This window comes from Aplysia californica, unplaced genomic scaffold, assembly GCF_000002075.1.
Source record: "Aplysia californica isolate F4 #8 unplaced genomic scaffold, AplCal3.0 scaffold00758, whole genome shotgun sequence".
Taxonomy (NCBI): Eukaryota; Metazoa; Mollusca; class Gastropoda; order Aplysiida; family Aplysiidae; genus Aplysia; species Aplysia californica.
The window spans coordinates 290373-314827 of record NW_004798028.1 but is presented as its reverse complement, the minus strand read 5'-3'; the positions used below and the strand labels follow the sequence as shown (position 1 = coordinate 314827).

Sequence of the window (24455 nt, the reverse complement as noted above, 5' to 3'; positions counted from 1 at the left end):
GGGAAATTTGGGACAGTTGGCAAGCCTGGAATAACAAATCGGCGGCCTTGTGATAAAACCGGCTAACCCCAGCGACGTAAATTTTACAGGAGAAGGAAAAAACTGTTTTATTTCAAAACAAAGGCGTCTAACGATAAATCAATGCTTTAAACACCTATAAAAACACTTTACCGAAAATCTGTAGAACTTTTTTTCCTTTAAAAATTGCTTTTAATGAAACTATGTGGGTTAGACGGTTATGTCGCTCAAATTTTCCTGGATAAAACCGACCAACCCTCAATTTTGTGGGTTGACCGGTTTTATCAGGAAGCCACTGCTGGCCTTGAGTTTGGTTGAGTGCAGCCAAGCCACACTTGACGGTAACGTATTTGATCACTTGCTTCAATCGTCAAGATCTTTTGTAGAAGAAGAAGAAGAAGAAGAAGAAGAAGAAGAAGGAGGAGGAGGAGGAGGAGGAGGAGGAGGAGGAGGAGGAGGAGGAGGAGGAGAAAAAAGAAGGAGGAGGAGGAGTAAGAAGAAGAAGAAGGAAGAGGAGGAGGACTATATTATTGCTACCAACATACTATCAGCTGCTGCCATTTCAGTGCTACGGAGTCAATTCGGGCAAAAACAGCAGTCACAAAGTTTAACCTTTAATAGAAGTAGAAGAAGCAGAACACAGCAATGGGTATATTAATTACATTTAAAGTAGAAGAACAGGAGGTTGGAAGGGTAAGGGAGAACAGCTACAGCAACAACTACAAAAACAACAACTACAACAACAACAAAAACAACAGTAGCAGCAGCAGCAGCAGTAGGCCTTTAGAATTTATAACCGTGTCCGACACGGTACTATTGGCACTGGGTGGCCATTCAAAGGCCTGGAAAAAAGTAATACTAAGAAAGAAATGAAAGCAGAAAGCCACACAAAAGCTCTGCTACCTCGGCAATGGTTTGGGAGAAGTTGGTTACATAATGATATATCATTATTATACAAAAAAACTTTGTGAGTACCAAAGAATGCGCCAGCTTTCTCCAAGTGTGTGGCTTGACAACTACTACTTTATTGAGTTTTCTCGACGACAGAAAAGAGCATGTCTGTCTCACTCTGTGTCCTATGGCTACAACAAGGCAATACGACAAAAGTTACCATTGTTTTGAAAGACTCTATTATAATCGAATTTGGCTTGATCGCTTCCAAAACTTCTTACTGAGGCAAAGTTTCATGGTAATTGTGGTAGCATCGTGGTACGTCGGCCTTCAACTCAAGTAGATGTTTATACTGGTTGGCAGTTATCTTCAATCTGTCTTTGCAGAGAGGTCCAGCAGTAACCGTCGTACACTTGTGTTCAGCTTTCTTGGTCCCTGCAGCGCTTGCCATCCATCATCAAAGTTCAGCTTGTACTGAATTTTAAAGACTGGAGTGTACTTTGATGCCTGCAAGCCAGTGACAGTAGGATCGCCTGCTTTTCTCCCTGGACGGATTGTTTAGTGCTCTCCGACCTTTGCGAAATCTTTGAAAAAGCTGTGGTCCAGGAACATAACTTCGTAGGGCCTAGGGATGCGTCTGGCTTTGAGCATGATGTTCACGTAGTCCATTGGGATGTACATCAGTGCGTTTTTTAGCGATCGTTCAATAGTGCCATGGACTGAATCCACTTCCATTTGGGTATGGCCCTTGGGGAGAATTTCTGCTCAACTGTGATGTCAAGCTCTTTGGCCAGCGAGGCCATTGCACTCACCAGGGTGGCTTTCTGTTTTAGTAGTTGCGCCAAACACTGCAGATGATGAAGTGGTTGAAGTCAATCACTTGCAATATCAGTTAGTGAGTCAGACGTGATGAAAACTGTTGAAGCCCAGACCAACTTGACTTTCATACCAGACATATCATCTGGCGTCTCTGGTGGCAAGATCCTAAGTCGTAACATTGTGTACAGCCAGTTTTGTTTTATATAAGGTGGAAGTCTTTAGTGATGAGGCCAGAAGGACGCACTGGATCTCCATACAAAGGACACACACAGCCTCCCTGTCCTTCTCCTTCTCTGGTCTAGCGGCAGCTTTCCTCATATTCATATTTGAGCTGTGTCTTCTGTTTCTGTGAGGTTTCCAGATTTGAACTTTGTACAAATGTCGCACTGGTCTTTCTTGGTTGAAAGTAAACCCAAATTGTTTTTCTTGAACTTTTGGCAGAACACGCGATAGCACAATGTGGCTCTCTGCAAAGCTCTCCATGTATACTTGATGCAGATCTGACGCTTTCTGGATTGTCATCTGTAGACAGGAGGATATCTTCGAAAGTTTGTCAAAAAATTCCTCTTTATGGAACAACTTGTCATCCTTGGCTCTCTCATGGTGGGCGCGATGTGTTCTAGGTGGGTGGACCTCTTGGTTGTTGTTTTTTCGGAGAAGACACTTTAAATAAACCAGTGGGTCAGGCCTGTGGTGTTCTTGAAGATTGTTTTACAAACAGGTGTTCTTTGACCATTGACTCTTGTAAGTGGCTGTAATTTCTCCTTGGGTTTTCGCTTGCTGTGTAAGATCTCTTTTTGTCTATCATGCTTATCGTGTCATATACGTAGGCTCTCTTTTCTTTCCAAGAGAGTGATCAGTGATATCATTGCATTTTGTACCAACCAGTTTACAACTGCCAAGGACGTCAAGTTCACATCCTGCTCCCTTCATGCCTTGACATGGGTAGAGGCATCCCCAGTTCTTTCAACCTCTTCCTTTTGTTACCCTTCCAATCTTTTTCATGCCGTGTCCTTTTCGCAGAGATCAAAGGTAACATAACTATTGTACTATCAACTGATGTGACATTAGCCTGGTCATGTTGATCACTTTCCACTGCGCTGAGGGTAAGAGGTGACGCAGCAAGAGTAGCATCATCTTATTGAATGTTATAGCGTTATGTAAGCTAAGGTTTGATATAAAGATAAAGCCTTAGGTTATGACACTGAGAAAATAATCTACTCAAAACACAAACGAAATGAACTTTCAAAGAAAGTCGAACGATGTTTCAGAAGGTAATGACTGCAATAAACACAGCAAATGAAAAAAAAAAAAGAAAAAGCACTTTAAAAAACAACGATCGTTGGGGGCAGACGGTGTGCTGGAGAGGTCCCACAATTTTTTTTTTTTTGAGTGAGTTAGTAAAGGAGGAAATGCTATCTACTTCGTCCATTCAATTGTGAAGGAAAAATGATTAGGAGAAGAGACAGTAGTCCGTATAGGGGAAAATGCCTTCACAATCGGTGAATTTCGAGTACAAAGACAAAGAAAAACACGCGGACAGAAAACATAGTTTCATACAAAACAAAATCCATAAAGATGTGTTTCAAATACCGGAATTGTCACGAGATAAACAGTTCTGTGGGAACAGTGGGGAGTTTTAGTCATTAATAACGTTATCAGCAGCATTAAAACGAAGAAAAAAGAGGAAACAACCAGATCTATATAACTCCCCAGTGAAATCAACAAGAAATATTACACAAATATTCCTTTTTGGAGAGCTCCCACGGTTATGTGAGCAAATTCTGGACTATTACAGGTCTGAATCTGATGTCAAAATAAGTCCAGAGAGGAGTCGAAGCCGGGGTTAGTCGGTAACGTAGCAAGTGGCCCCTCATTGTTAGCGCGATAAAAACAGCCAACCCTCATTCCGTCCCTCGCAGGTGGGATAGTCGGAATTATCGGGCTAAAATCCGATGGGTGCCGGGTTTTACGGTTTTATTTCTAATGTTTTAAAGACATTTCTAGACAAAATTCAGATCTGTCTTTGAGTGAGCATATGAAATGGACAATTTACTATCGATAGGGCCAATAAAATGTTTTTTGATATTTTGTGGGTTAGACGGTTTTATCACCAGGCCGACGAAATGGCAAATTTGCATAGGCATACACGGCATCAGTGACTAGTGGATAGGCTATGTGGCCATCAAGACCCGATGTTATGTCCTTGAGAAAGGCATTTTACATGAATTTTCCTCATTTCAATCGGGTGAGAATGGATATCCAGTCATAGACAGCGAAAGATCTTGTAAGTTTATAATTGTTTGAGTGCTTAATCAGCTGTTTGCACTGTATGCTTCCCAGGAAGCTGATAATGTTTTTGAGTGTTCTCAGATCTGGGGTAATAATATAGGCTAAAGCACAAAGAGCTTGCTGCCGAGCAGGGATATGTACTATAAAAATGCTTTTTATTACTATCATTATTCTACAAGCTACTCAGATGCTCTACCTCTTTCTCTGCTCTGCCAACTTTTCTTCTTCCTCCTGAATCATCCTCCTCCTCCTCTCCTCCGCCTCCATGAGCAACTGCTGCTGGCGGTACCACTGCTCCTCCTCTTGCTGTTTCTGGATGGTTTCCTTCTGCACATCCAACGTCACACGCCTGGTGAAGAGAATTATGATTATGTTTAATGCTGGGTTACCCATCCATTAGAATACCATTTAGTAATCTTCAAAAACTAAATTATGTAATCGCGTTAAAAACCCGGATACTTTACAAGCTGTTTATCTACTTCTGAAGAGACAATGAAACACTAAACACACATCTAATATAGGCGAAACATCTCTGCAAAATTCGCCCAAAAAAAATATATCAGAACGACCTGATCTAAAAACTACTATCTATGGAAGGATAAGGTTAATCATATTTTAAAGGTACATTAAAGCACAGAAAAATACATGAACATGTCTTACAAAATACAGTTATTAAAAGCTCAGATCTAGTTATAGAACAGGTGAATGTAACAATGCCCCTTTTTCACAGTTTGCTTCATAATTTTACACGGAAAAATCAAGGTTAATACTCTCATGCACAGTAGGGTACATTCAAGTTATGTTTCATTGGCAATTTAATAATAATAATAATAAATGACATTTATATAGCGTTCAACTCCGATTAAAGTACACAGGCTCTGAGCGCAATTTAGGAGGAATCGAGTGAACAACTTTTCACAAAAAGACTGATCCAATTTCAAAGAGCCATGAAAACTCCCTGGAGAAAATCTAAAGTAGTTTTCACTTGGATCAAATTAAAGACCTCAACATTTGTCACAAATGTAATCCAAGCAAAAAAATATACATACTGTTAATGCATAAAATAAGGAACAGCATTACACGTTCATGGTGTGAAAAAAATAATTAAAAATCTTTCTCATCATATGACTTATAAAAAATATACAAATAACATTACACAATAATGAACATTTAGAGCGGCAAAAAATCAAAATAAACAAACAAAAATAATAAAGAGAAAGGGAAAAAAGTGATCAGAAGAAAGTAACAACAACAAAAAGATAAATGTTCTTACTTTTGTCTGAGGTAGTCAAGCTCTTCTTGTCGGATTCTCTCTCGTTCTTGAACCTGCATATGACGGACAAACATAAGCGGCCCAGTTAACTCAAAGCTTGTAAGCCACGCCCTCAGACACGACAGAAATATCACCACTGGCACTGATAACAACATTTTGCTCATTTTCTCAAATAAAATTTCTTTTTAAACACATTTATACACTTTGTACAAAGAATGTGTCACTCACTGAGAACAAAACCAGATATACACTTACATAAACAGTAGTGCATTCAAATACAAGTTAAAATTATTCTCAGACTGAGCTCTCAAATTGATTTTTTCCACTTGAAATTAATGGGAACATTTCTCATCAGCCCCAGGCCCCTAAAAATCACCTTCATTTTCCGAAACTCACACCACCAGCATTTCTGAAGACACTTTTTTTTCAGTATCTCAAAGAACAGAGAACCATCTTGAAGTACACAACCTTTGCTTGAACACTGTCAACCTGCTCACCTGATAGTCAACAATAAATTTGGGATACTTGTTGAAGACAGGGTAGTTGCCCCTGGTGAGGGGGATAAACTCATCCAGTTTGTTCTTCGGGTGAAGATCATCTGGTGTCGACTCCATGAGCCTGTATGTCTCCTTCAACACCTGACGTACGTTCATGGCGTTACGGTGATGGAAGAAAAACTGAAAAAGAAAATAACCTGTTGCACAGCATATCCGTTCAAGAAAGACAAAATGAAAAGATATAGAAAATCCTTTTCCTCAAAGAAATGTAAATGTAGTAACTTTTATCAAAAGAAACCATAATCACTCTCATGATAATTCTTTGTATATATCCTCTGCTTCGAGAGAGACACTGCCATACACCATTTTGAAAAGTAATGTATGATAGTCTTACACTGAGCAGTCAATGTGTCGATAAACATTAAGTGCCTGGTGTGTGTGTGTGCCTGTTACTCAAGAAAATGGGAGCAATATTAAGAAATGCTGTACACTTCGGAAACCCACATTGCAAGTGTTTTTGCCACCTGTACATTGCTACTGAAATGCGTTCACTGTCATCAAGCCAACAGGCCAAAAACTCTTCATTAATTCGTATTTGCATGGGTATAGAACCGTTTTCAACACTGCAGGATAAGAAAAGAGGTGAGATGACTGAATTTAACGTACTTTTTTTTGGGGGGAGGGGATTGTTTTGGTAACTGTTTTATGGCACTCCCAACTGCATAAGGTCATATGAGAGCACAGGACACATTAAGAATTTTCAGTTTAGTCAGAATTAATTTTGACTTTTGCCTGTATAGCAGCCGAAGCCTACACTTATCAATTTTAGGACTACCGAGGGATATTTAACGTGCAAAACTTTCATACAGGATCTCCAAGATTTTTTGCACTTATCTAAAAAGGCTAGGTGTTAGACCTCATCTACCCTAAGATCAGGGGCGTGGCTAAAAGACAGAAGTATGAAAAAAACAGGAGTAGCAGTAGAAAGAGTCAGAAGCTCAGAGGAGGCTGGAAGGGGGGAGGCAGAAAGTGAGGATGAAAGCAGATGACAGAACATGAATAGAGAGCAGGAAAGGGCAAAATTTTAGAGAAGACAATTTTCCGTCGCTGTCAGGTTTCGAACTCGGGACCTATTGAACGAGGGGCAAACACTACCTCTGCAGTATGAGAGCCCCCAATTTTTACACTGTCAAAGTAAGATGTAGGAGAACTCCCAACACAATCATAGTTCATTGGAAAAGGAAAAATTAAGTAAAAATAAACCACAGTCAGTCACACAACAGCCCAACACGATACCGAATATCTACCAGCCTGCCCAACCTAAGTCAACTCAAAGAGGAATATGCAAGAGTCACCTTGAAGTCCTCCAGCTCAGTACACTTCAGGAGCGGCCCTCGGGCAGAGATGGCATAGGCCACCACAGCTACCAGCAGGAAGGATGGGTGGTTGCTCAGCACATTATCCCACAGCATCAGCCACTCGTCCTGGGTCAACACCTCAGAGAAAACCGTCTCCAGGAGAGGCCATGCATATATCTGAACACAAAACATAGGGAAAATAACGTCCATTTTCTTTTCTTTTTTTTGGGGGGGGGGGAGGGTTCCTAACTTATCTAAAGACACTAGTAATTAATTTCCGAGATATAGATTTTGCCTGGGTTTATTTGTGTGAGAAGGGAGCATTCCATCAACAACAAAAAACATTTACAAGGTGCATAGGTGCGTTTTCTATCCATTGATTCATCGATAAAGTTCAGTGAAAATTTGGCATAGTATAGTGCTTATAGTCTTCTAGGGATGAGGTGCTATATAAAATCATATAATTACTATTATTATTATCATTAACATTATTACTATTATTATCACTGGACAATCACAAAAGACAGAGAAAATAAAATAGAAGCAACAGAAAAGTGGTTTCTTAGGAGACCGCTAAGAGTATCATGGAAGGAAAAGAAATCAAATGAGGTAGCGCTTGATGAAGCCCACGTGGGACGCTCAAGGTTAAAAACAATCAGGAAACGACAATCGCAGTTTTTGGGACACATAAATAGACATAAGGGTCTTGAACATCTAGCTCTCACTGGCAAAATTGAGGGCAAGCGAGGCAGGGGTAGGCCCAGAACAACATACTTGGGGAACCTAAACAAAATGGTAACAGGGAAAGATCAGGGAAACATAGCTTTTTGAGAGCATCCAAGCAAAGGAAAGAATGGAGAACCATGATCGCCGATGTCTGTCGCAGATCTGACACTGGATGATGATTATCACCATTGTCATTATTATCATTGTTATTATTATGATTATCATTATCATTAAAACCATTTGATTCCCTCACCTGTGAAGTGACCCCCTGTTGGACCAGGTGTTGCAACAGGTACCTGTCGTGGTAAGCCAGCATGTTCTCAATCATACCCAGGACGTTGATGGGTGGATTGGGGAAATACTCAAACCAGTGCTGACCCCAGTTCACTGCATGAAAAATATGTTGTAGTCATGACAAAGATGACAAAGACAGTCATTCAGGACAGCAGTAAGGATAAGAATAATAACAGTTACAAAATTAATCGTAATAATAATTATCATTACAGTTTTTTTAGCTCGAATAAAGCCAAGCACATTGGCACGTTAACAGCCATTTACTGCGGAAAATCATTAAATTAATAATAATTATTACAGTTTTTTAGTTAATCTTAGACACACTGACACAATAAACAGCCACTTAGTGCTGAGAAAAAGCAAAAAAGACAGAAAGAACAAGGGGCAAATAACAATAAGAAATAACAATAATAACAACAATAATAAATGACAGTGGGACAGAAGAAAAGAAGGTCAACAAATTATCAGTGTTACAAGACAATATTCACAATGATATTCATGCAACCTATGCAACATCAAAGTAGCCCCAAACTAGATCAACCAATGAGTCTGGAATTCTTGTCACTATGAACAGAGATATGGAAGGCAGTCTCTTGGTTTTTCATGCTGATGTCCAAAGAAGCTTCTTCTCAAGTTCAAAATGAAACTGTCCGGCTTTAATAAACATGGTAAATTATGACCCCTATTGAAAGCAGAGCCCATGTTATTTTCACATGTTCACAATTATTCGTTCAATTATTTTGACATAGTCAAGTCCGTAATAAAAAATAAAGACGAGAAATATGGTGTGACGTAATGCCAACTTATTTGATTTAAAGATAATACCAAGGCTTCTGCAAGGCTCTCATCCACAAAGCTGTCTAAACCTCCTCAACCCTGGCAGACAAATCAACTATAAGTCACTGATGGAGACCTTAAGATGGACCTTACTGAGGTATGCAGAGTGATGGATAGAATCTGTTACTGAAAACTCCAGTTCAGGAATCAAGTAATCAAGTGTGATGGATAGGATCCGTAACTGAAAACTCCAGTTCAAAAATCGAGTAATCAAGAGTGATGGATAGAATCCACAACTGAAAACTAAAGTTCAGGAATCAAGTAATCAAGTACAGTCTAAGCTATCAAACCAAGAGAAGGAAGATGTGGACTAGGGGGATTTGCAGCACCCACCTAGCACCGTCGTAATCAGCTCAAAGCACACAAGGTGGTTGTTCTGAAACAGCTTCACAAAGGGGAAGGCAAATGATGGCAGATACTGGGTCTCTCCAAATATGGGTGACCAGTGAGCCATTGCAGACAGGATCCTGTAGAGCAGATTGAAAGTGATATACTTAAAGTAAGTGGCTCTGAGAAAAAAAAACATTAGCAGATACAGAAGACAGATCGTTTTGAAGGGTCTTCGTCAGGAGACCCAAAACTTCATCTCAATCTCTAACAAAGTTTTTTGTGAAAAACCATTTTGAAACCTTACTTAAAAAGAATTTTGCATGAATACTATTCTAAATTATCTTTTTTACTAATTATTTTGAGGACAAAGGTTAAATTTTGTTCTGTTAAATGTACTAGTGAATTTGTACTTGTTATTTGATCAGCACTCAAATCATGCAGGATTTTTCTTTTTTATCCTTTCTTCAATTCCTTTCTATATATCACCAAAAGATGAAGTCATTCAGAAGTTGTACAATAGTTACCTCTGTAAAACTCGAAGGAGTTTCCGACTTTTAATTGGATAAATTTCATGAAGCTTGGAATACGCAGGATGAGCCCCCTTGTCCACCAATGCCGCATAGGCTGTGAAGTTTTCAGGTAACTCCAGGATCTTTCTCCAAATAAACATTCTGCAGAGAAAGTTTTGAATAAAGAGAAGTGCATCAACACAATAACGCCTATTTAGGTGCACGGAAAAGCAAGAAAGATAGGTACGGCAAAAGAAAAGAAGTAGGACCTACCTACAAGTAGCAGCTTCCAATCATTCAATCATTCACAGTGAAAAATAAATCCTGTTTTGATTCAAAGTTATCACTAGTAATTGTACATGACAATTGACCCCCCCCCCCCCCCCCCAAATCTCCCTAATTTACATCATTCTTGAGTCTGGCTGCGTGCGGCATGCGTGACGCTGCCTGTCAGGGCCAGTTTCTACTGCAGGCAATACATCATAGCAAAAAGGTGGATAAATATTTTCAAAAAAGCATCTCTGTAACGAGAATCAAATTCAATGATTTATTAATAGCAATATACATGAAAGACAACCTGACATAGGCTAACATGTTAAAGTTATACATACTTGTGCTCAAAATTCGAGTTAATTAAGTTTCAGATGTTCTTGGCTATGGAAGATGTTTTCATGAGATCCAATCTAATATTCTATGTATGCACCCCTCCAGTTTAAAAAAAATCTAGAGACCTGTTTCATATAAAACAAAATCTTTTACTAAGGTATATCCTTGATAATGTATGAATGGAAAAAAAAATAACGTCAAAGCCTTTGCACCTTAAAACTTAAAGATACAAAACAAAAGAAAACCAGAAAAAAAGCATTCACACAAACTGATTCAGAAATAGCAGATCACATACAGAAGTCAAGAATAATGATTTTGAAAAAAACAAAATAGATACATTGAGTACTCACCTATACTTAGCTGGGTATTCACCATAACCTTTGAGGATTGACATCAGCTTTTCTTTGTTCAAACCACCAAGCTCTGAATTCTGAAAAAGAAAACCAATTGACAGGAAACTTTAATTCACTTGAGCCTGAGCTATTTTTCACCCAACAACCACTGCAGCCCAACAGTTTATGGAGGTATATTAAATCGTTAACCACAAAAAGATCGTGAAAGCTATCATAATTTTTTTAAGGCAACAAGCGGAGGAAAGAAATGCTCTCGCAGAAAAAGAAAACTGCATCTGATTTGTCCAAATAGTTTTTATTTTAGCAATATTTTGAAATGGCAATGTCTAGGGGTTACGCATTTTCCCCCCGCCAAATGTGGAATAAAAATTATCTATCGTAATACAGGGGTGACTTAGTTCATGACAGCTAAAAAAGTATCGCTCATAACTTCATCAAATTTTTAATGAAACGAAACAAGTGGGTCATAGCTTGTAACAGAAAAAAACCCAGGCGATAACGATCTATAAAGCGCATCCCGTAAATACACGGGATTCGCCCACCGGGCTTCCCATAAATACACGAGAATAGGCTCAAGTATTTTAAAAAGTCAGTCAGTTTCAATTTGCTTAAATAAAACAAAGCGTTACAATTTTTTTTCAGAGACACATGAAAATATTATCCCTTACTGCTTAAAAATAAAAATATTTGGTTACAAAATGGACTGTAACCAGTAAGTTTATCCCTTTGCGGTCACACGGCCAGCAGTACAAAATACCCTATCTGGTCACCCAGCCAGAGGAGTGACTGCAATGGACTTCTCAGCCTGGCGCACTGGCGCAGAACAGTGCCAGGTGACTAGAACAGACAATTTTCACCTGCGCATTATTGTGGCACACGACCGCAAAGTGTTATACAGCTATGAATTAGTATTTTCCTTGTGATCACACTGATCATAAATCAACAATTCAAAGTTTCGAACAATTTTCTGTTCTTAAATTAAAGGCATTCTGTCACGAAATCATTCCATATGTAAAACTTCACCTACCTCTTTATCTCCCTCCAAATCACTCATGTCCTCTGAGGCGTTCTTAGACGAGCGTTTCGCATCAAAGTTTTTAGAGGATGTCTGTGTCAGTTTGGCGCGCCGCATGCTACTCTCTGTGCTAAGGGTGTCTGAAAGCGTGTTGCCCGTGACAACTTTCATCAGTGGAGGAGGCGGCTGAGGAGGACAACAAAGGATAAAGGAGTAGGGGAGGGGAGGGGAGGTTATTATTTATAAATGAACTTTCTTTGCCAAGCACATGGCCTAGTAATGAAAGTAAAGAAAGAAGAGAGGATAAAAGAAACAAAGAAACAAAAAACAAGCAAACAAACAAACAAACAAGGAATGAAAAAATAACGAAATATGTCAACTTGAAAAAAGACGGCTGGAACGCAACAATATGCAAGAAAATAACAAAGCTGGTACCAAATAAGTACATATCCATAAAAACTAGGAGGAGGAGGAGGAGAAGGAGGAGGAGGAAGGAGGAGGAGAAGGAGGAGGAGGACGACGAAGGAGAAGGAAAAGGAGGAGGAGGAGGAGGAGGAAGGAGAAGGAGAAAAACAGCAACAACAACAGCAACAACAACAACAACAACAACAACAACAACAACAACAAAAATAACAAGTGTTAATGATAATGTACAACATTAAATAAAAAATAATAATATTGTGTCCAGCCACCTTGTTGTAGTCAGCTGACAGAGCTTGTACACTGTACACATGCATATTCCCGTCCTCCATCAGAGCAATGATATAACGTCCTCCAGGACCAACAGCGACAGATCTGATTCGTCTGTCTACAGTACCAATGTCAAAGAGCAGCCGACACGAGTCCGTATTGATGAACCTCATGATTCCATCCTGAGACAGCACTCCGATAATCTGGTGGGGAGGGGAGAGGAAGAAGCACAATGCAGATCTTATCAATAAAGAGCATTCACAAAACAGTTGCTTCTGAACCCAAAAATGACATAAGAAATATAACAAAGAACGTTTCAGGCACACAGTTCACAAAGCTTCTTCAACAGACATATGCTAAACGACTGTGACCACAGAAATTACAATGCGGAGCACATATCTTTCTCCACAAAAAGCAAGACATCTGGGGCCTTGAAATGGGCAAATGTTTAACAGTAAAGTCAATTTTTAAAAATAAAAATAACATTTGATTTAATATGCGTTCTTTTCTAGGAAAAAAGGGAATGAAAAAGAAGGCATTCATTTCCAACAAGATGATTTTAGAACTCATTTTCGATCAATCTGTGATCACTACATTAGGAACCACATCTAGAAATGGAATCGGCTATGTTTGATGCTTAGAGCTTCAGGCAAGTGGTAGTAAACGTGTAAATACACTCTGTTCATTGGGACTGCTTTGGTAAAAATACTGTCCTTATACAATCATACCTAAAAAAAAAGGGAAGAAGAAAATAATACTGCATATATGTATGTAAACATATCCCCATAAACGGACAGATGAATAATAGAAGAACAGAGGGGAAAATGGACTGACAGGAGGGACAAGACTGATGGATGGAAGGACAGAGGGACTGATAACAGACAGATGAAAGGACAGACAGACTATGATAGATGGACAGACAATTGTATGGAAGGACAGAGGGACATTTAGATGGATAGTTGAAAAGGATAGACAGAAAGAAGCCCCCCCCCCCCCAAAACACACACACATAAACGTATACACAGACACACAGAAACAAATAAAACTATACATACGAAATACAAAATTAATACAGCATAATGGCATAAATTTTTAAAAATCAGGAAACAGAACCATACCTGATCTGCCCCACTCTGAAACTTGTCTTGCAGGAAATGCAATTGTCTGATGGCCACAACTTTGCTTGGCATCTCAATTACACGGATCAGACGTCGGGTATCGAGCGACCACAAGTGGAGAAATCGTGACCTTCCACCTGCCACAAGATAGCGTCCATCTCTGCCGTGACAAAATTGTGCAAAGTTGATTTTTTATACTTATATTAACTTGGGCAGGTCGGGGAATATATGAAGGGCTTTGAGACAAACAGCTTTCTATTCAAAGAGGTCACATTTCAAAATCTAAACACCATGTATTCTTGCTTTTCCAGTGCCAGCACTAGGTATTCTTCTACTGAAATCTAAAAATAACATTGAAAAGCACTGACACGAAACAAAGTACGAGCACGATGCATTGTTCAACAGAATTCTAGAAACAATTTTGAAACGCACAAAATCGAAACAAATAAAAAAACCTGCGTCTAACCACTCACCTTGAAGCAGCAAATGCTCGGTACTGTGGAGGCTTCCCCGGAGGCACAGGCAGCTGGTACTTGCAGGTCATAGAGGTCAAGTCCCAGGCGAAAACAGTGTCATCGCGGAAACATGTCATAATAGTATCACTGTTGGGCAGGAAAAATGCCTGTGGACATACAAATATAAGAAATTCATTGCGTAAAAGAATTTCACACTCACTGGTTAGAGTTTTAAAATTCTGTATTACTGAGGTTGTATGTTACATCAGATGTTAACATCATTCAGTATTGTACAACACTGGGTAAACTTCAGAAAAATATGTTCAATAAAACCTTATTTGTTTTTGGATGTTCTAACTCTAAGAAGAAAATGTTATATGTTCTGGACCATAAAAACATACATACGGAAAGAAAAACTACAAATCTAAATCACATACTGGCATACAAGGATTATTGACCTCAATCCTTTCACTGGGTAATTGAAGCAAAGACTGTTGGGCTTGTTTGGGATATTTTTTAGCATCCTTTTGTTTTGCACCTGGTAAAGTCTGAAGAAAAAAAAAAGAAGTACCTTTTTCTTCACTTGCAAAGTTTTGAAAGCAAAAGCATCTGTTTCGCAAATAGTAAAAGTTTTTCAAACCAGCTTAAAGCCCATCTACCTGCAGAAGACCGACATCCTCCTTGATGTTGAGCTTGTGTTTTTTCTGGAAGGTGTCCAGGTCCCAGAGATGTGTGGTCTCAGCTGAGGTGGTCACGGCGTACCGTCCATTCATGTGGACAGAGATACTGTGAATGGCTGACTCGTGGCCCTTCATCCACGCCACTAGCTCTTGTTTGTCTGTGGATACAAACAGTGGTCGTTAGTGATCTTGTTGTTGCTGTAGATGTTGAGGGTAGTGTTGGGCGGTACAGGGGAAACCCAGTGTCGACACTTTCTCGGTACTGGGTGCCGAGAACCGCCAGTACCGGCACCAGCAACGGTACTGGGAGTGACACCAGTAGGTGACGTCACAGACTTCGCGTCTTCCTCTCACCCCATCACACCACGATCAGCGCCGCCCGCATCCCCCCCCCCCCCCACACATCAGAGTTCGAGAGGCGAACTGTGAAAAAGAATACCTTTGAAGTTTGCCGCCGCGTGGGATAAGACTCTGCATGCAGAATTTTTAAAATAATTATTACCACTAAAAATTTATTTCATTTTCGGAATCAGCGTATCAAAATAAACAAGGTGGCTCGTGTGGAACCTGATTTGATGCCATATTTAAATTTAAGCAAATGTTTCGTTTTTGATTGTCAGTTTTGAATCTGAAGTCATGCATCAAGGTCACCAGCTGCGTTGTGTGCATCTGACGGCACAGCTGCTAGGCCAAGGCCTAGGCCTACACACAGCACACTTCCCGTGGCCCGGTTAAAAAATCATTGGTGTCGGCCAAGGCTATACGTTTCTTACTCTCTAGAGAAGGTGTTGGCTCCTTCCCAGAGCCAGTACTCGTGGCCAGGGGCCGGGACTGACACCTCCTTCGGTAAAACCGGGAGTTCCGATACTGGGTACCGGTACCTGTCCATCCCTAGTTGAGGGTGTCTTGTACATGTCAAAGTTGTTGACATTGGTGTTGTTGTTACTATTGATGATGATGTTGCTATTGTTGATATTATTGAAACTGTATGTTGGCTTTGTTGATGACATTGTTGTTGTTGTTTTGTTGTTGCTGGTGCTGTTATTGTTAAAACCAACAGCTACTTTCTCATTGCCAGTGGCAAATGCCATGTCATAGAAGGTGAATTTTTTGTTTAAGCTTGTGATGTCCAAGCAGGGAAAGGAGGCTGAAAGCATGTCTAGCATTGTAATAGAATTACAAGCTACAACAACAATGTGAACTCAAAGAAAATTTAACTTAAGAGAACAAGAAAGAGGAAATGAGCAATCTAGGTGAGGGTTTGGCATTTTTAAAGAAGTTCCCTTTTGAGACCAAATGCATGAAAGAGAAAGAAGATAATGTCAAAGGCAACACTTCAAAAGACCACGATTTAGCAATAGTAGATCAAAATATTATAGTAACAGTCGTAGTTGATGCAGCTGTTAATAAGCTTAGGTTTGACCAACTTGAGGATTTCCAGAAGAAACTGTTCAGAAGTCCGCCAAAGCTGACCTCAGAGTTTACAAATAAAAGAAAGGTCGTGTTTGTATGGAAAGCAAGCCAAGAGACCAGTACTTTTAACATTTCTTACCCGTGTCGAAACATTTCAGCGAGTAGTCACCGAGCCCAACCAAAAACTCTGACTTGTGGTGAAGAGTGAAGGCGAATGCTGTGCTTGGCTGGCCAGCCTTCTGAACAAGATTAAACCTGAAACAAACAACAAGTAGGTTGATTGGAAAAAAACATTAAATGAACTCCAATACAAGACATCTTCTATTTCTGTGGCATTGTCGTAAACTCAGGCGCTCGTCAAATTAATTTAATTTTAAAAATCGTCATTCTTTCTATAATTTTGCAATTTTTACCAAATTTTGATTTTGGCTCAACACCTTTTCCATTTAAAAACACATTTCTGTGTTGATGTTACAAACACAAACCTTGGCCTTGATCAAAGGAACCCAAAAATGTACATTTTAATTTGAAATTTCCAAGGACAATCAGGACTTTGGCAACCATTTTCTTGTTAATGTTACCCCTGACCCTCCCCACCCCCCCCACTCCCACCCCCCTTTCGGAATTAACTCTCATCATGTCTTATGCACAAAACAGTAAAGAGCCTGGTTATTACTACACCCCAATAGAAAGGTAATTTTTTTCTAACCTGTTCCTTGAGAGATCAAAGTGGTAGATGTGACCCTGGTGATCTCCAGCAAGAAAACAGTCTCCTGTGACGTTAAAACTGGCATGTAGGAACCGTACATTTCGACAGGGTCCAGAAAAAGGTCCAGCGACGCTGTGCGTCACTTTAATCATCAATCTGTCAAAGAATTGTACAAATGATACATTTTAAAAAAGTTAGATTTTTAAAACATAAAAGAACACAAGCTTTGTTGAAATAAAAATGGAGCACTTCATATTATTCACAGCACAAAAGAAAGACTTGAAAATAAAGTCACAGTGCTATATTATATTTTACAAGACCACAGATTGGAAAAAAATCTGACAGGCTGCTGCACACTATTCTAACTTCATTTATATCATAACCAGGTAACTTTAACACTTTGCAGGCACACAGCCAGCAGAACAAAATACCCCATCTGGTCACTCAGCCAGGAGAGTGACAGCAGGAACGGAAAATTTTCACTGTCACGTTATTGCGTCAAGAGACTGCAAAATAAGCTTGATCACCCCCAACACAGCGACACAGCCTTGGGTATTTTATACCTCTGTCTCGCTCAAACAACAATCGTTTTTTGCAAATTGCCATCATGTCATGATTTTCAGCATCAGCCATCCTTTAGATCTATGCATGTAGGCCTACTCATTTTATTCACATTTATCAGATTCAAGTAATAGTACTTTTAAAAAGGCAGGGGTTCGGGTAGGAATAGAATAAGGATCACCCCCCCCCAAAAAAAAAAAAAACTACCCTAATTTACCTTATTACCCAAATTCAGCAAAGTGTAAATGAATAAATAATAACATTAAATGTATGTAGGCGAAAGACTGCTTTCTCAGACTAGACTGAAACACCAAGTACAGTGGTACCTCTGCTGACGTGTTCAATGAAAATAGATCTAAATTTTAATTACTACTAGAGCTCTAATTCTAATTACAATCTAACTTGGCCTAGCAGGCTACAACATAAAAATTTCTGACCTTCTCTTCTATGATGTGCGGAAAAAGCACACATAATAAATGCAATAGGGGGAGTCAAAGTAAGCTAATGGACATTAGTCTTGGTCTCGAGTAGCCCTAACTGATCGTCAACCTCCTCTTCGTCCTGGCTTCCAAAGCTTCGTTACAATTACATCTGTTCTCATTCATGACATAATAAAAGAATTAAAATTAGAACTAAGAGATTATTACATTACAGTGGAACTCAGATTCAATGAGAACTTGGACTCAACGAAAGGAGATGGATACCTCATTTTTTTTCTTCTTTAAAATCAATAAATAACTCGGATTCAACGAACACTTAAATCAGTAACCTCAAATTCAACAAGGTTGCTTCCAAGGTGAACAGCCCCCGCGACGTGACTACGCTCATTTTTCTTCCACAACAAACTTTATTCCTGTAAACCATCAATTGCACTTGCATCATGAACCATAATCCATATCGGCTTAGAAAGCCAATTGCATGCGACCAATCAGCGGATTTCTTTCATACCAACACATGTGTTGTTGGCACTCGCACAAATCTACTCTAGAATGTGTCAGGGTCATATCGGGGGGGGGGCTGCACACGTGACTGTGTGTGCGTGTCGGGGGGGGGCACCAGCAGTCCAGGTGTGGAATGTCGCTGATACAAAAATGCGTCAGTCAGTCTTTTTTTCCCCCCCGGCAACTGATCATTATAACAACAATTAGCTAGTCTTGACGTAGATCTACATAAAATGAATTGGGCTCTCTCTCTCTCTCCTCATTTCATACCCCTACTTTCGCCATCCCCAACCCCTCCCCCACTCACACACACCACTGTAAAAATATATAATATGAAAGATCTAAAATATGGTAGTGTCCAGAAACAATATTATGAATAATGTATGATGGAAGTAACTGAGATTAATAGAAACTGACTTGATCTGCACAGAAAAAGAAACTTTATATGCTAGAAAACAAACAGAAAGTGAGAAGCAATAAACTGCTGGTCCTGCCTCCAGTACCTTAAAACCAAAGACTCTTACTTTCTATACCCCCACACAAAATATTGACATGCACTTGACCCGTAAATATACGTACTAAAAACTTTCCTGTACGCTAACAAAAAGTCAATTGATACTGTACCAGTGACGCTGTCTCATGCAGATCAAGTCTACAATCAGATACTATATTATAAAGCTGGACAAAGTTAGCACACAACAGTTTCCAATCATATTATTTATATATAATCAAACGTTCTTCATCGCACTTCTCAGTTCTCAGAACACTGGTAACAAAGTGGGGAAGTGTGTCAAATACTAATTATAGAACTTGGAGTCTAGCTGGGGTGACAGTGGAAAAGGGGAGGGAAGGGATGGGGTAGACCTATTGTTTTCGGACCAGACTCAGACAGCCGAGTGCCTGTCGCTCCTCGTTATAATTCTCCTTATATGATCTTTTACTAGACGATTCCTCTTTTCGACAGCAAGACTCATATGGGCCAGGAAAGTCATACATGATGTATTGCTGATAAAATAATACATGTGTCTGTGCTGCTCAAGACCCTCTCATTCTTAATTTTGTAAGCAGCACAGAGGCCAATTTGGCAATAAAAGGGATGCTCTATTAGCTCTGAGGGCAGTCGATGGATTTGCGAAGCAGACTGACGTCATCGCTGAGCCCGCCGTGTTCGGTTTGTCCTCTACGAAGTTCCGCGATGTGACGAGAGACGATTTAAAGTTACGAGCCGGCGCGATTATATATTATAAACAAATGTGAAGGAATCGGAATGAGGCTCTGTCGCGACAAAACAGCAGTGAATCCCACTTGTCTATGGGAGCACCTTCAAATCGGTAAGATGCTTTTTAAATGTTGATATATGTTTGTTTGGATTTACTTAAAACTGAATGAAAATCATCATCAGCAATAAATCTCTTGTCAACAGTCCAGCTGACAAAAATTTGACTGGCACTAGTGGCACCGCCGGTCTTGCCCAGTTAACAAATCGCCCCGGTCCACAGATCTATTCAAGTTTAAAATACATTCACTGTCCGTAAGGCACCAATTTTTGGTTTCGTCTCAAATACAAATACTTAAGTTTTAAGGTGTATTATAAACTAAAAATGTTTTTTTACAATTCAGTAGGCCTATTTTTTGCTGTTTGCCAGTCTAGCCATCATTAAGTAGCTTACGTCTAGCCCAGCTGTCTAGCCGTCATTAAGTATGGCTAGCCTCTTCCTTTTTGACCCTAGAGATCAGGGCTGAGGTTGGCGGGCAAGACGTGGGGGGGGGGGGGGAGGGCTGATGCTCCACAGCATCATGTTCGTTACTGTTCATGTCCGAATAGTCACAGTCAGGGTTGTCAGTTTGGAGCCAAATCCCAGAAATTTGGCTCTTTTGGATCGTGTCTGGCCCAGAGAATTTCATTTGGCTCTCTAGCTCTTTTTCGGCTCCAAACTCCAAATGTTCAAGAAGAAAGGGAAAGAAGAGGCAAGAAAAAAAGAAAAAGAAAGAATAATTTAAAAGAAAAAAAATGAAAGTGAAGAAAAGGGCTTGGATTGCTTAATTATTAAACTAGTTTTATTAACACGCTTTTAACGCCCTCGCCCATTTGGTCTGAATAATTTACAACCCTTCTACTGTCGTGCAAGAGGATTTACTGCCTCGTGCTTGCGCCTCGTTACGTTTGCACACGCTCTCTGTTCATTGAACCATAATGATTTATTGTGTGCAGGCAGAGGGTGAGAGGCCTGCCATCGGTGTGTAAACAACGAATAGTCCGGCTGGCAGCCGGTCCCAAATCCCGCTCAGTAGTGTCGGTAGGTAGTGAGCCTTTTTTTTAGAAGAGAGGCGAAACATCTTTTTACAGTACTGAGCTTTTGCCAAAAGGTGGGGGTGTTTGCTTAAGGACTTTTTAAATCAACCACTACTCATGGTAAAATATGTTTTCTTCTGAAAACTTTATGCATATGGCAAGGAAATAAGTTGGTCAAGCTGCATGAGCAAGTAGATTGATGTGTGCATCTTATATCTCTACATAGAAAGATAATAGTACTAAAAATAGGGCATTTTTTACTCATCCTGAGTGCACACGTAATTGTATGTTAAATACAGAATATTGTTAATCTTAAACTATCAAACAGAAGTGCATTCAAACATTGAAAATAGTTTGTATACACCATCATAACAGCGCGTGTCCGTTAAAAGGGTTTTATTTTTTTATATTAATGATGTTATTGCTGAGTAAAATTTATAAGTTCGTTCATAACTCGTGTCATAATTACATCATCAGACTTTCCAAGGTCTAGAAAACCCAAATCATTAAACATATCATCCCGGGGAATGACCGGTATTAAACATTGGTTTGACATTGATCTATCAGAAGGGTAATTTTCCGCTCCATCGCAGGGTTTTGCTTAAATATGACTTTGATTGAGATAATCCAGGTTTGTCATAATGATGTTATGAACAAACACTTTATGATATTTCTGCAAAATATCATGTGAGGGACTTCCCACTGTTTCACAACATCCTTTTACATGGTGGGATGAACATGGAAGAGTATCGTGCTGATGACTCAAAAGAGAAGCGAAGAAGAGGCAAAAATATGCTTGTCATAATGGATTGTCATCATGTTATGAACGTGACAGTGTGTCATAATGGTTATGAACGAAACCTTATTCCATGTAATTTACAGTTGTTTTGGGATGTATTTTTAATTTTAACCCAACTTGAGGATGTATTAGACCTTGCTTACATTCTGATATTTTGATTTTTATCATAAGTGTATGGGTCTGGATTTTAATTAGTATTTTACTTTTGTAGTAATGGTTATGAACGAACTTCATATTGTACTCTGCGGGCTTTCCAGAGTTGATAAACATTAAAAACATGAACACAGATACATATTATGAGGAAACTTTCATTTAATATGAAATTTTAAAGTAAATGACAGGTCAAAATATTAATTTTTAGGTCAAAACTGAAGTTTGTCATAATAGTTATGAACGAACAATTAAAGGTATTCTAAGGGTTTTTCAGTGATTAAACTTTGAATTCTTCCAACATATAACCTTATTTTGAGGAGAATCTCATAAATTAAAACTATTTTATGTGAATGACAGAATAATAAGTTAATTTTTTGGGCCCAAAGCAAAATTTGTCATAATAGTTATGAACGAAATAGTGTGTCATAACGGTTATGAACGAAACCTTATTCCATGTAATTTACAGTTGTTTTTGGATGTATTTTTAATTTTAACCCAACTAAAGGACAGAATAGACCTTGCATACATTCTGATATTTTGATTTTTATCATAAGTGTAAGAGTGTGGATTTTAATTAGTATTATACTTTTGTAGTAATGGTTATGAACGAACTATTTATAGTCCATTTTATATATTTTGAGGGCTTTTCAGTGTTAACAAACTTTAGAAACATGTACAGAGATACATATTATGAGGAGAGTTTCATTTAATAAAAGTTTTTTAAAATGAATGACAGATCAAAATGAGTAAATTTTTAGGTCAAAATTGAAGTTTGTCATAATTGTTATGAACGAACCATTTTAAAGGTATTCTAAGGGTTTTTCAGGAAATAAACTTTGAATTCTCCCTGCAGAGGAATCTATCATATTTTAAGGAAAGCCTCATAAATGAAAACCGTTTTATGTGAAAGACAGAACAATATAAATAAATTTTAGGGGCCAAAAGTAAAATTTGTCATAATAGTTATGAACGAAACAGTGTGTCATAATGGTTATGAACGAACTTTAAATTTATGCATAATATGCCCTAAGACCAGTTTGCGTTTAAAAATAGCTGTTCAATGGTCTTTCATTTATCACTTGACTATAATTTAGACCAGAGTGTTATTTTAGACAATTCTAGTCGATGAAACTTGATATAATTGATAGTATTTTGGTCACTTATTGTTCGTTCATAACTATTATGACACAAAAAAGTAATTTTATCAAAAATTAATAAAGATTTTTATAAATTGTCAATTCTATGTAATTTTGGAAGTTATTTGCTATGTCTCAAAATATAACATCAGCCTAGCTGAAGAAAGCAACTTTGAGTATTCATAAATTTGTGTCATCATTGTTATGAACGAACTTTTTACTATTTCCGTCATTAAAGTCAGAATTACACCAAGACCATTGCATATACAGCTTTGGCAGTTACTGAGCCTGAAAGAGCAATCATTAGGCTATATAATATGGGTGATTAAAGAATTATTACATAAAGTTGATTTTGGACCTCATTTGTCACACCCAGGTATCCCACCTTTTGGCAAATGCTCTACTATTATTCGTTCCCAAACACAGGTGGTAAGCCACCAAGGGCCAAGGAGATTTTATCAGCCTGCGAGAAGTCAGGGGGGAGTCCTCGCCTCATGGCTCATGCCCACACTGGGGGTGAGAATAACGAGACATGAGTTATTCTCGGAATAGCAAGACATGGGTTATTCTCACATGGAGTGAGAATAAAGGCAGCCTAACCAAAAAAATCTTGAGAACGGAAACCAGTCGAGTTCGGAGAAATAGAGATCAATCGGCGCTTTTTCAGTAGTTCCCACCCCGCAATTGTTATTCACGGGTTTTGGCCCCAAGAGTAGGGGGGGTTTCAGGGGGGCTTGCCCTCCTGACCTAACAAAAATAGGAAGGGGGGTTTCAGGGGGGCAGGCCCCCATGAATTTTACCACAATTTAATGTTTTACTGTTGTTAGGTTTGATATCTTAGCTCACCGCGAATCAAACGTATAGATCTAGATCTAGAAGTAGGTCAGGCTCAAATAAGGGGGGTGGGAACTACCGAAAAAGCACCGATCAATCAAGTAGTTTATAAATATATTCCCGAGCGTTCCGAGAAATAGAGTCACTTCGTTTGGTTTTCTTTGCACAGCCTATGCAGGTGTTTCAGGCACCACTTGTTACTTCTCTTACATCACTTGCTCAGTGCCTGTAATTATCTAGACAAAACCTCATGTTTTCTATAACAAACGACACTAGGGCTAGGCCTAGGACCGTCAGGTCCGGCGACCTGGTTGAATCCGAGTTCCACTGTTATTCAAATTCTCGAACTTCATTACAATTAAAAAGGAAGAAATTGTGAAATGAGAGTAGATCTACCCTTCATCTTTCGAAGGGCACGGTTTACGGTGCCATATTTTCCCAATTTCCTTCTGAGAGACATCCAATTCCATGATTCTGGGCAGGAAAAGTAGCAGAACCCCTCTAATAGTACTTGGGGTACAGCAGTAACATGGTAAGAGCAAGTTCAGACATAGCGGGGATTTGTTTTGCTGGTAATTTTAAAAACTGGAACATATTCACGCGCGGTGCCAAAACAATTAAACTAATAATTCTTGTTTTACATTTCTGTAAAAAAAAAAAATCTAAAAATACCGATGAGAGTAATAAAGAAGAAAAAAATTATGTAAATAATGTTCGATAGAATAAATGTCCACTTTCTTGCATTATGCCTCATCACCGGGTCTTTCATTTACCTTCACCTCATCAAATTATGATGCTGACGAGATCTTTGGCCCAATATTTGGCAATGCTTTATCATTATCATCGATTGACCCG

The 24455-nt window shown here is 39.0% G+C and overlaps 1 protein-coding gene across 2 annotated transcripts in view; it reads right to left on the bottom strand.

Annotated features, from left to right (window-relative positions):
- Window positions 1-24451, bottom strand: part of LOC101848920 (TBC1 domain family member 31) — a 38641-nt gene extending 14190 nt beyond the window's left edge. The window contains exons 1-16 of one of the 2 annotated variants that reach the window (XM_035972612.1): window positions 24374-24451; window positions 16884-17039; window positions 16314-16429; window positions 14741-14919; window positions 14100-14248; window positions 13627-13786; window positions 12511-12711; window positions 11831-12004; window positions 10801-10880; window positions 9860-10006; window positions 9339-9472; window positions 8128-8261; window positions 7146-7325; window positions 5791-5970; window positions 5294-5346; window positions 4217-4369 (exon numbers count right to left, since the gene is read on the bottom strand). In XM_035972612.1, coding sequence (XP_035828505.1) covers window positions 4217-4369; window positions 5294-5346; window positions 5791-5970; window positions 7146-7325; window positions 8128-8261; window positions 9339-9472; window positions 9860-10006; window positions 10801-10880; window positions 11831-12004; window positions 12511-12711; window positions 13627-13786; window positions 14100-14248; window positions 14741-14919; window positions 16314-16429; window positions 16884-17035 — 2192 coding nt within the window. In that variant the 5' untranslated portion in view covers window positions 17036-17039; window positions 24374-24451. Of the gene's footprint in view, window positions 1-4216; window positions 4370-5293; window positions 5347-5790; window positions 5971-7145; window positions 7326-8127; window positions 8262-9338; window positions 9473-9859; window positions 10007-10800; window positions 10881-11830; window positions 12005-12510; window positions 12712-13626; window positions 13787-14099; window positions 14249-14740; window positions 14920-16313; window positions 16430-16883; window positions 17040-23996; window positions 24185-24373 lie in introns of those variants that run through there. The other variant, XM_005109251.3, reaches the window with a different exon arrangement.
- Between the last annotated feature and the right edge of the window lie 4 nt (window positions 24452-24455).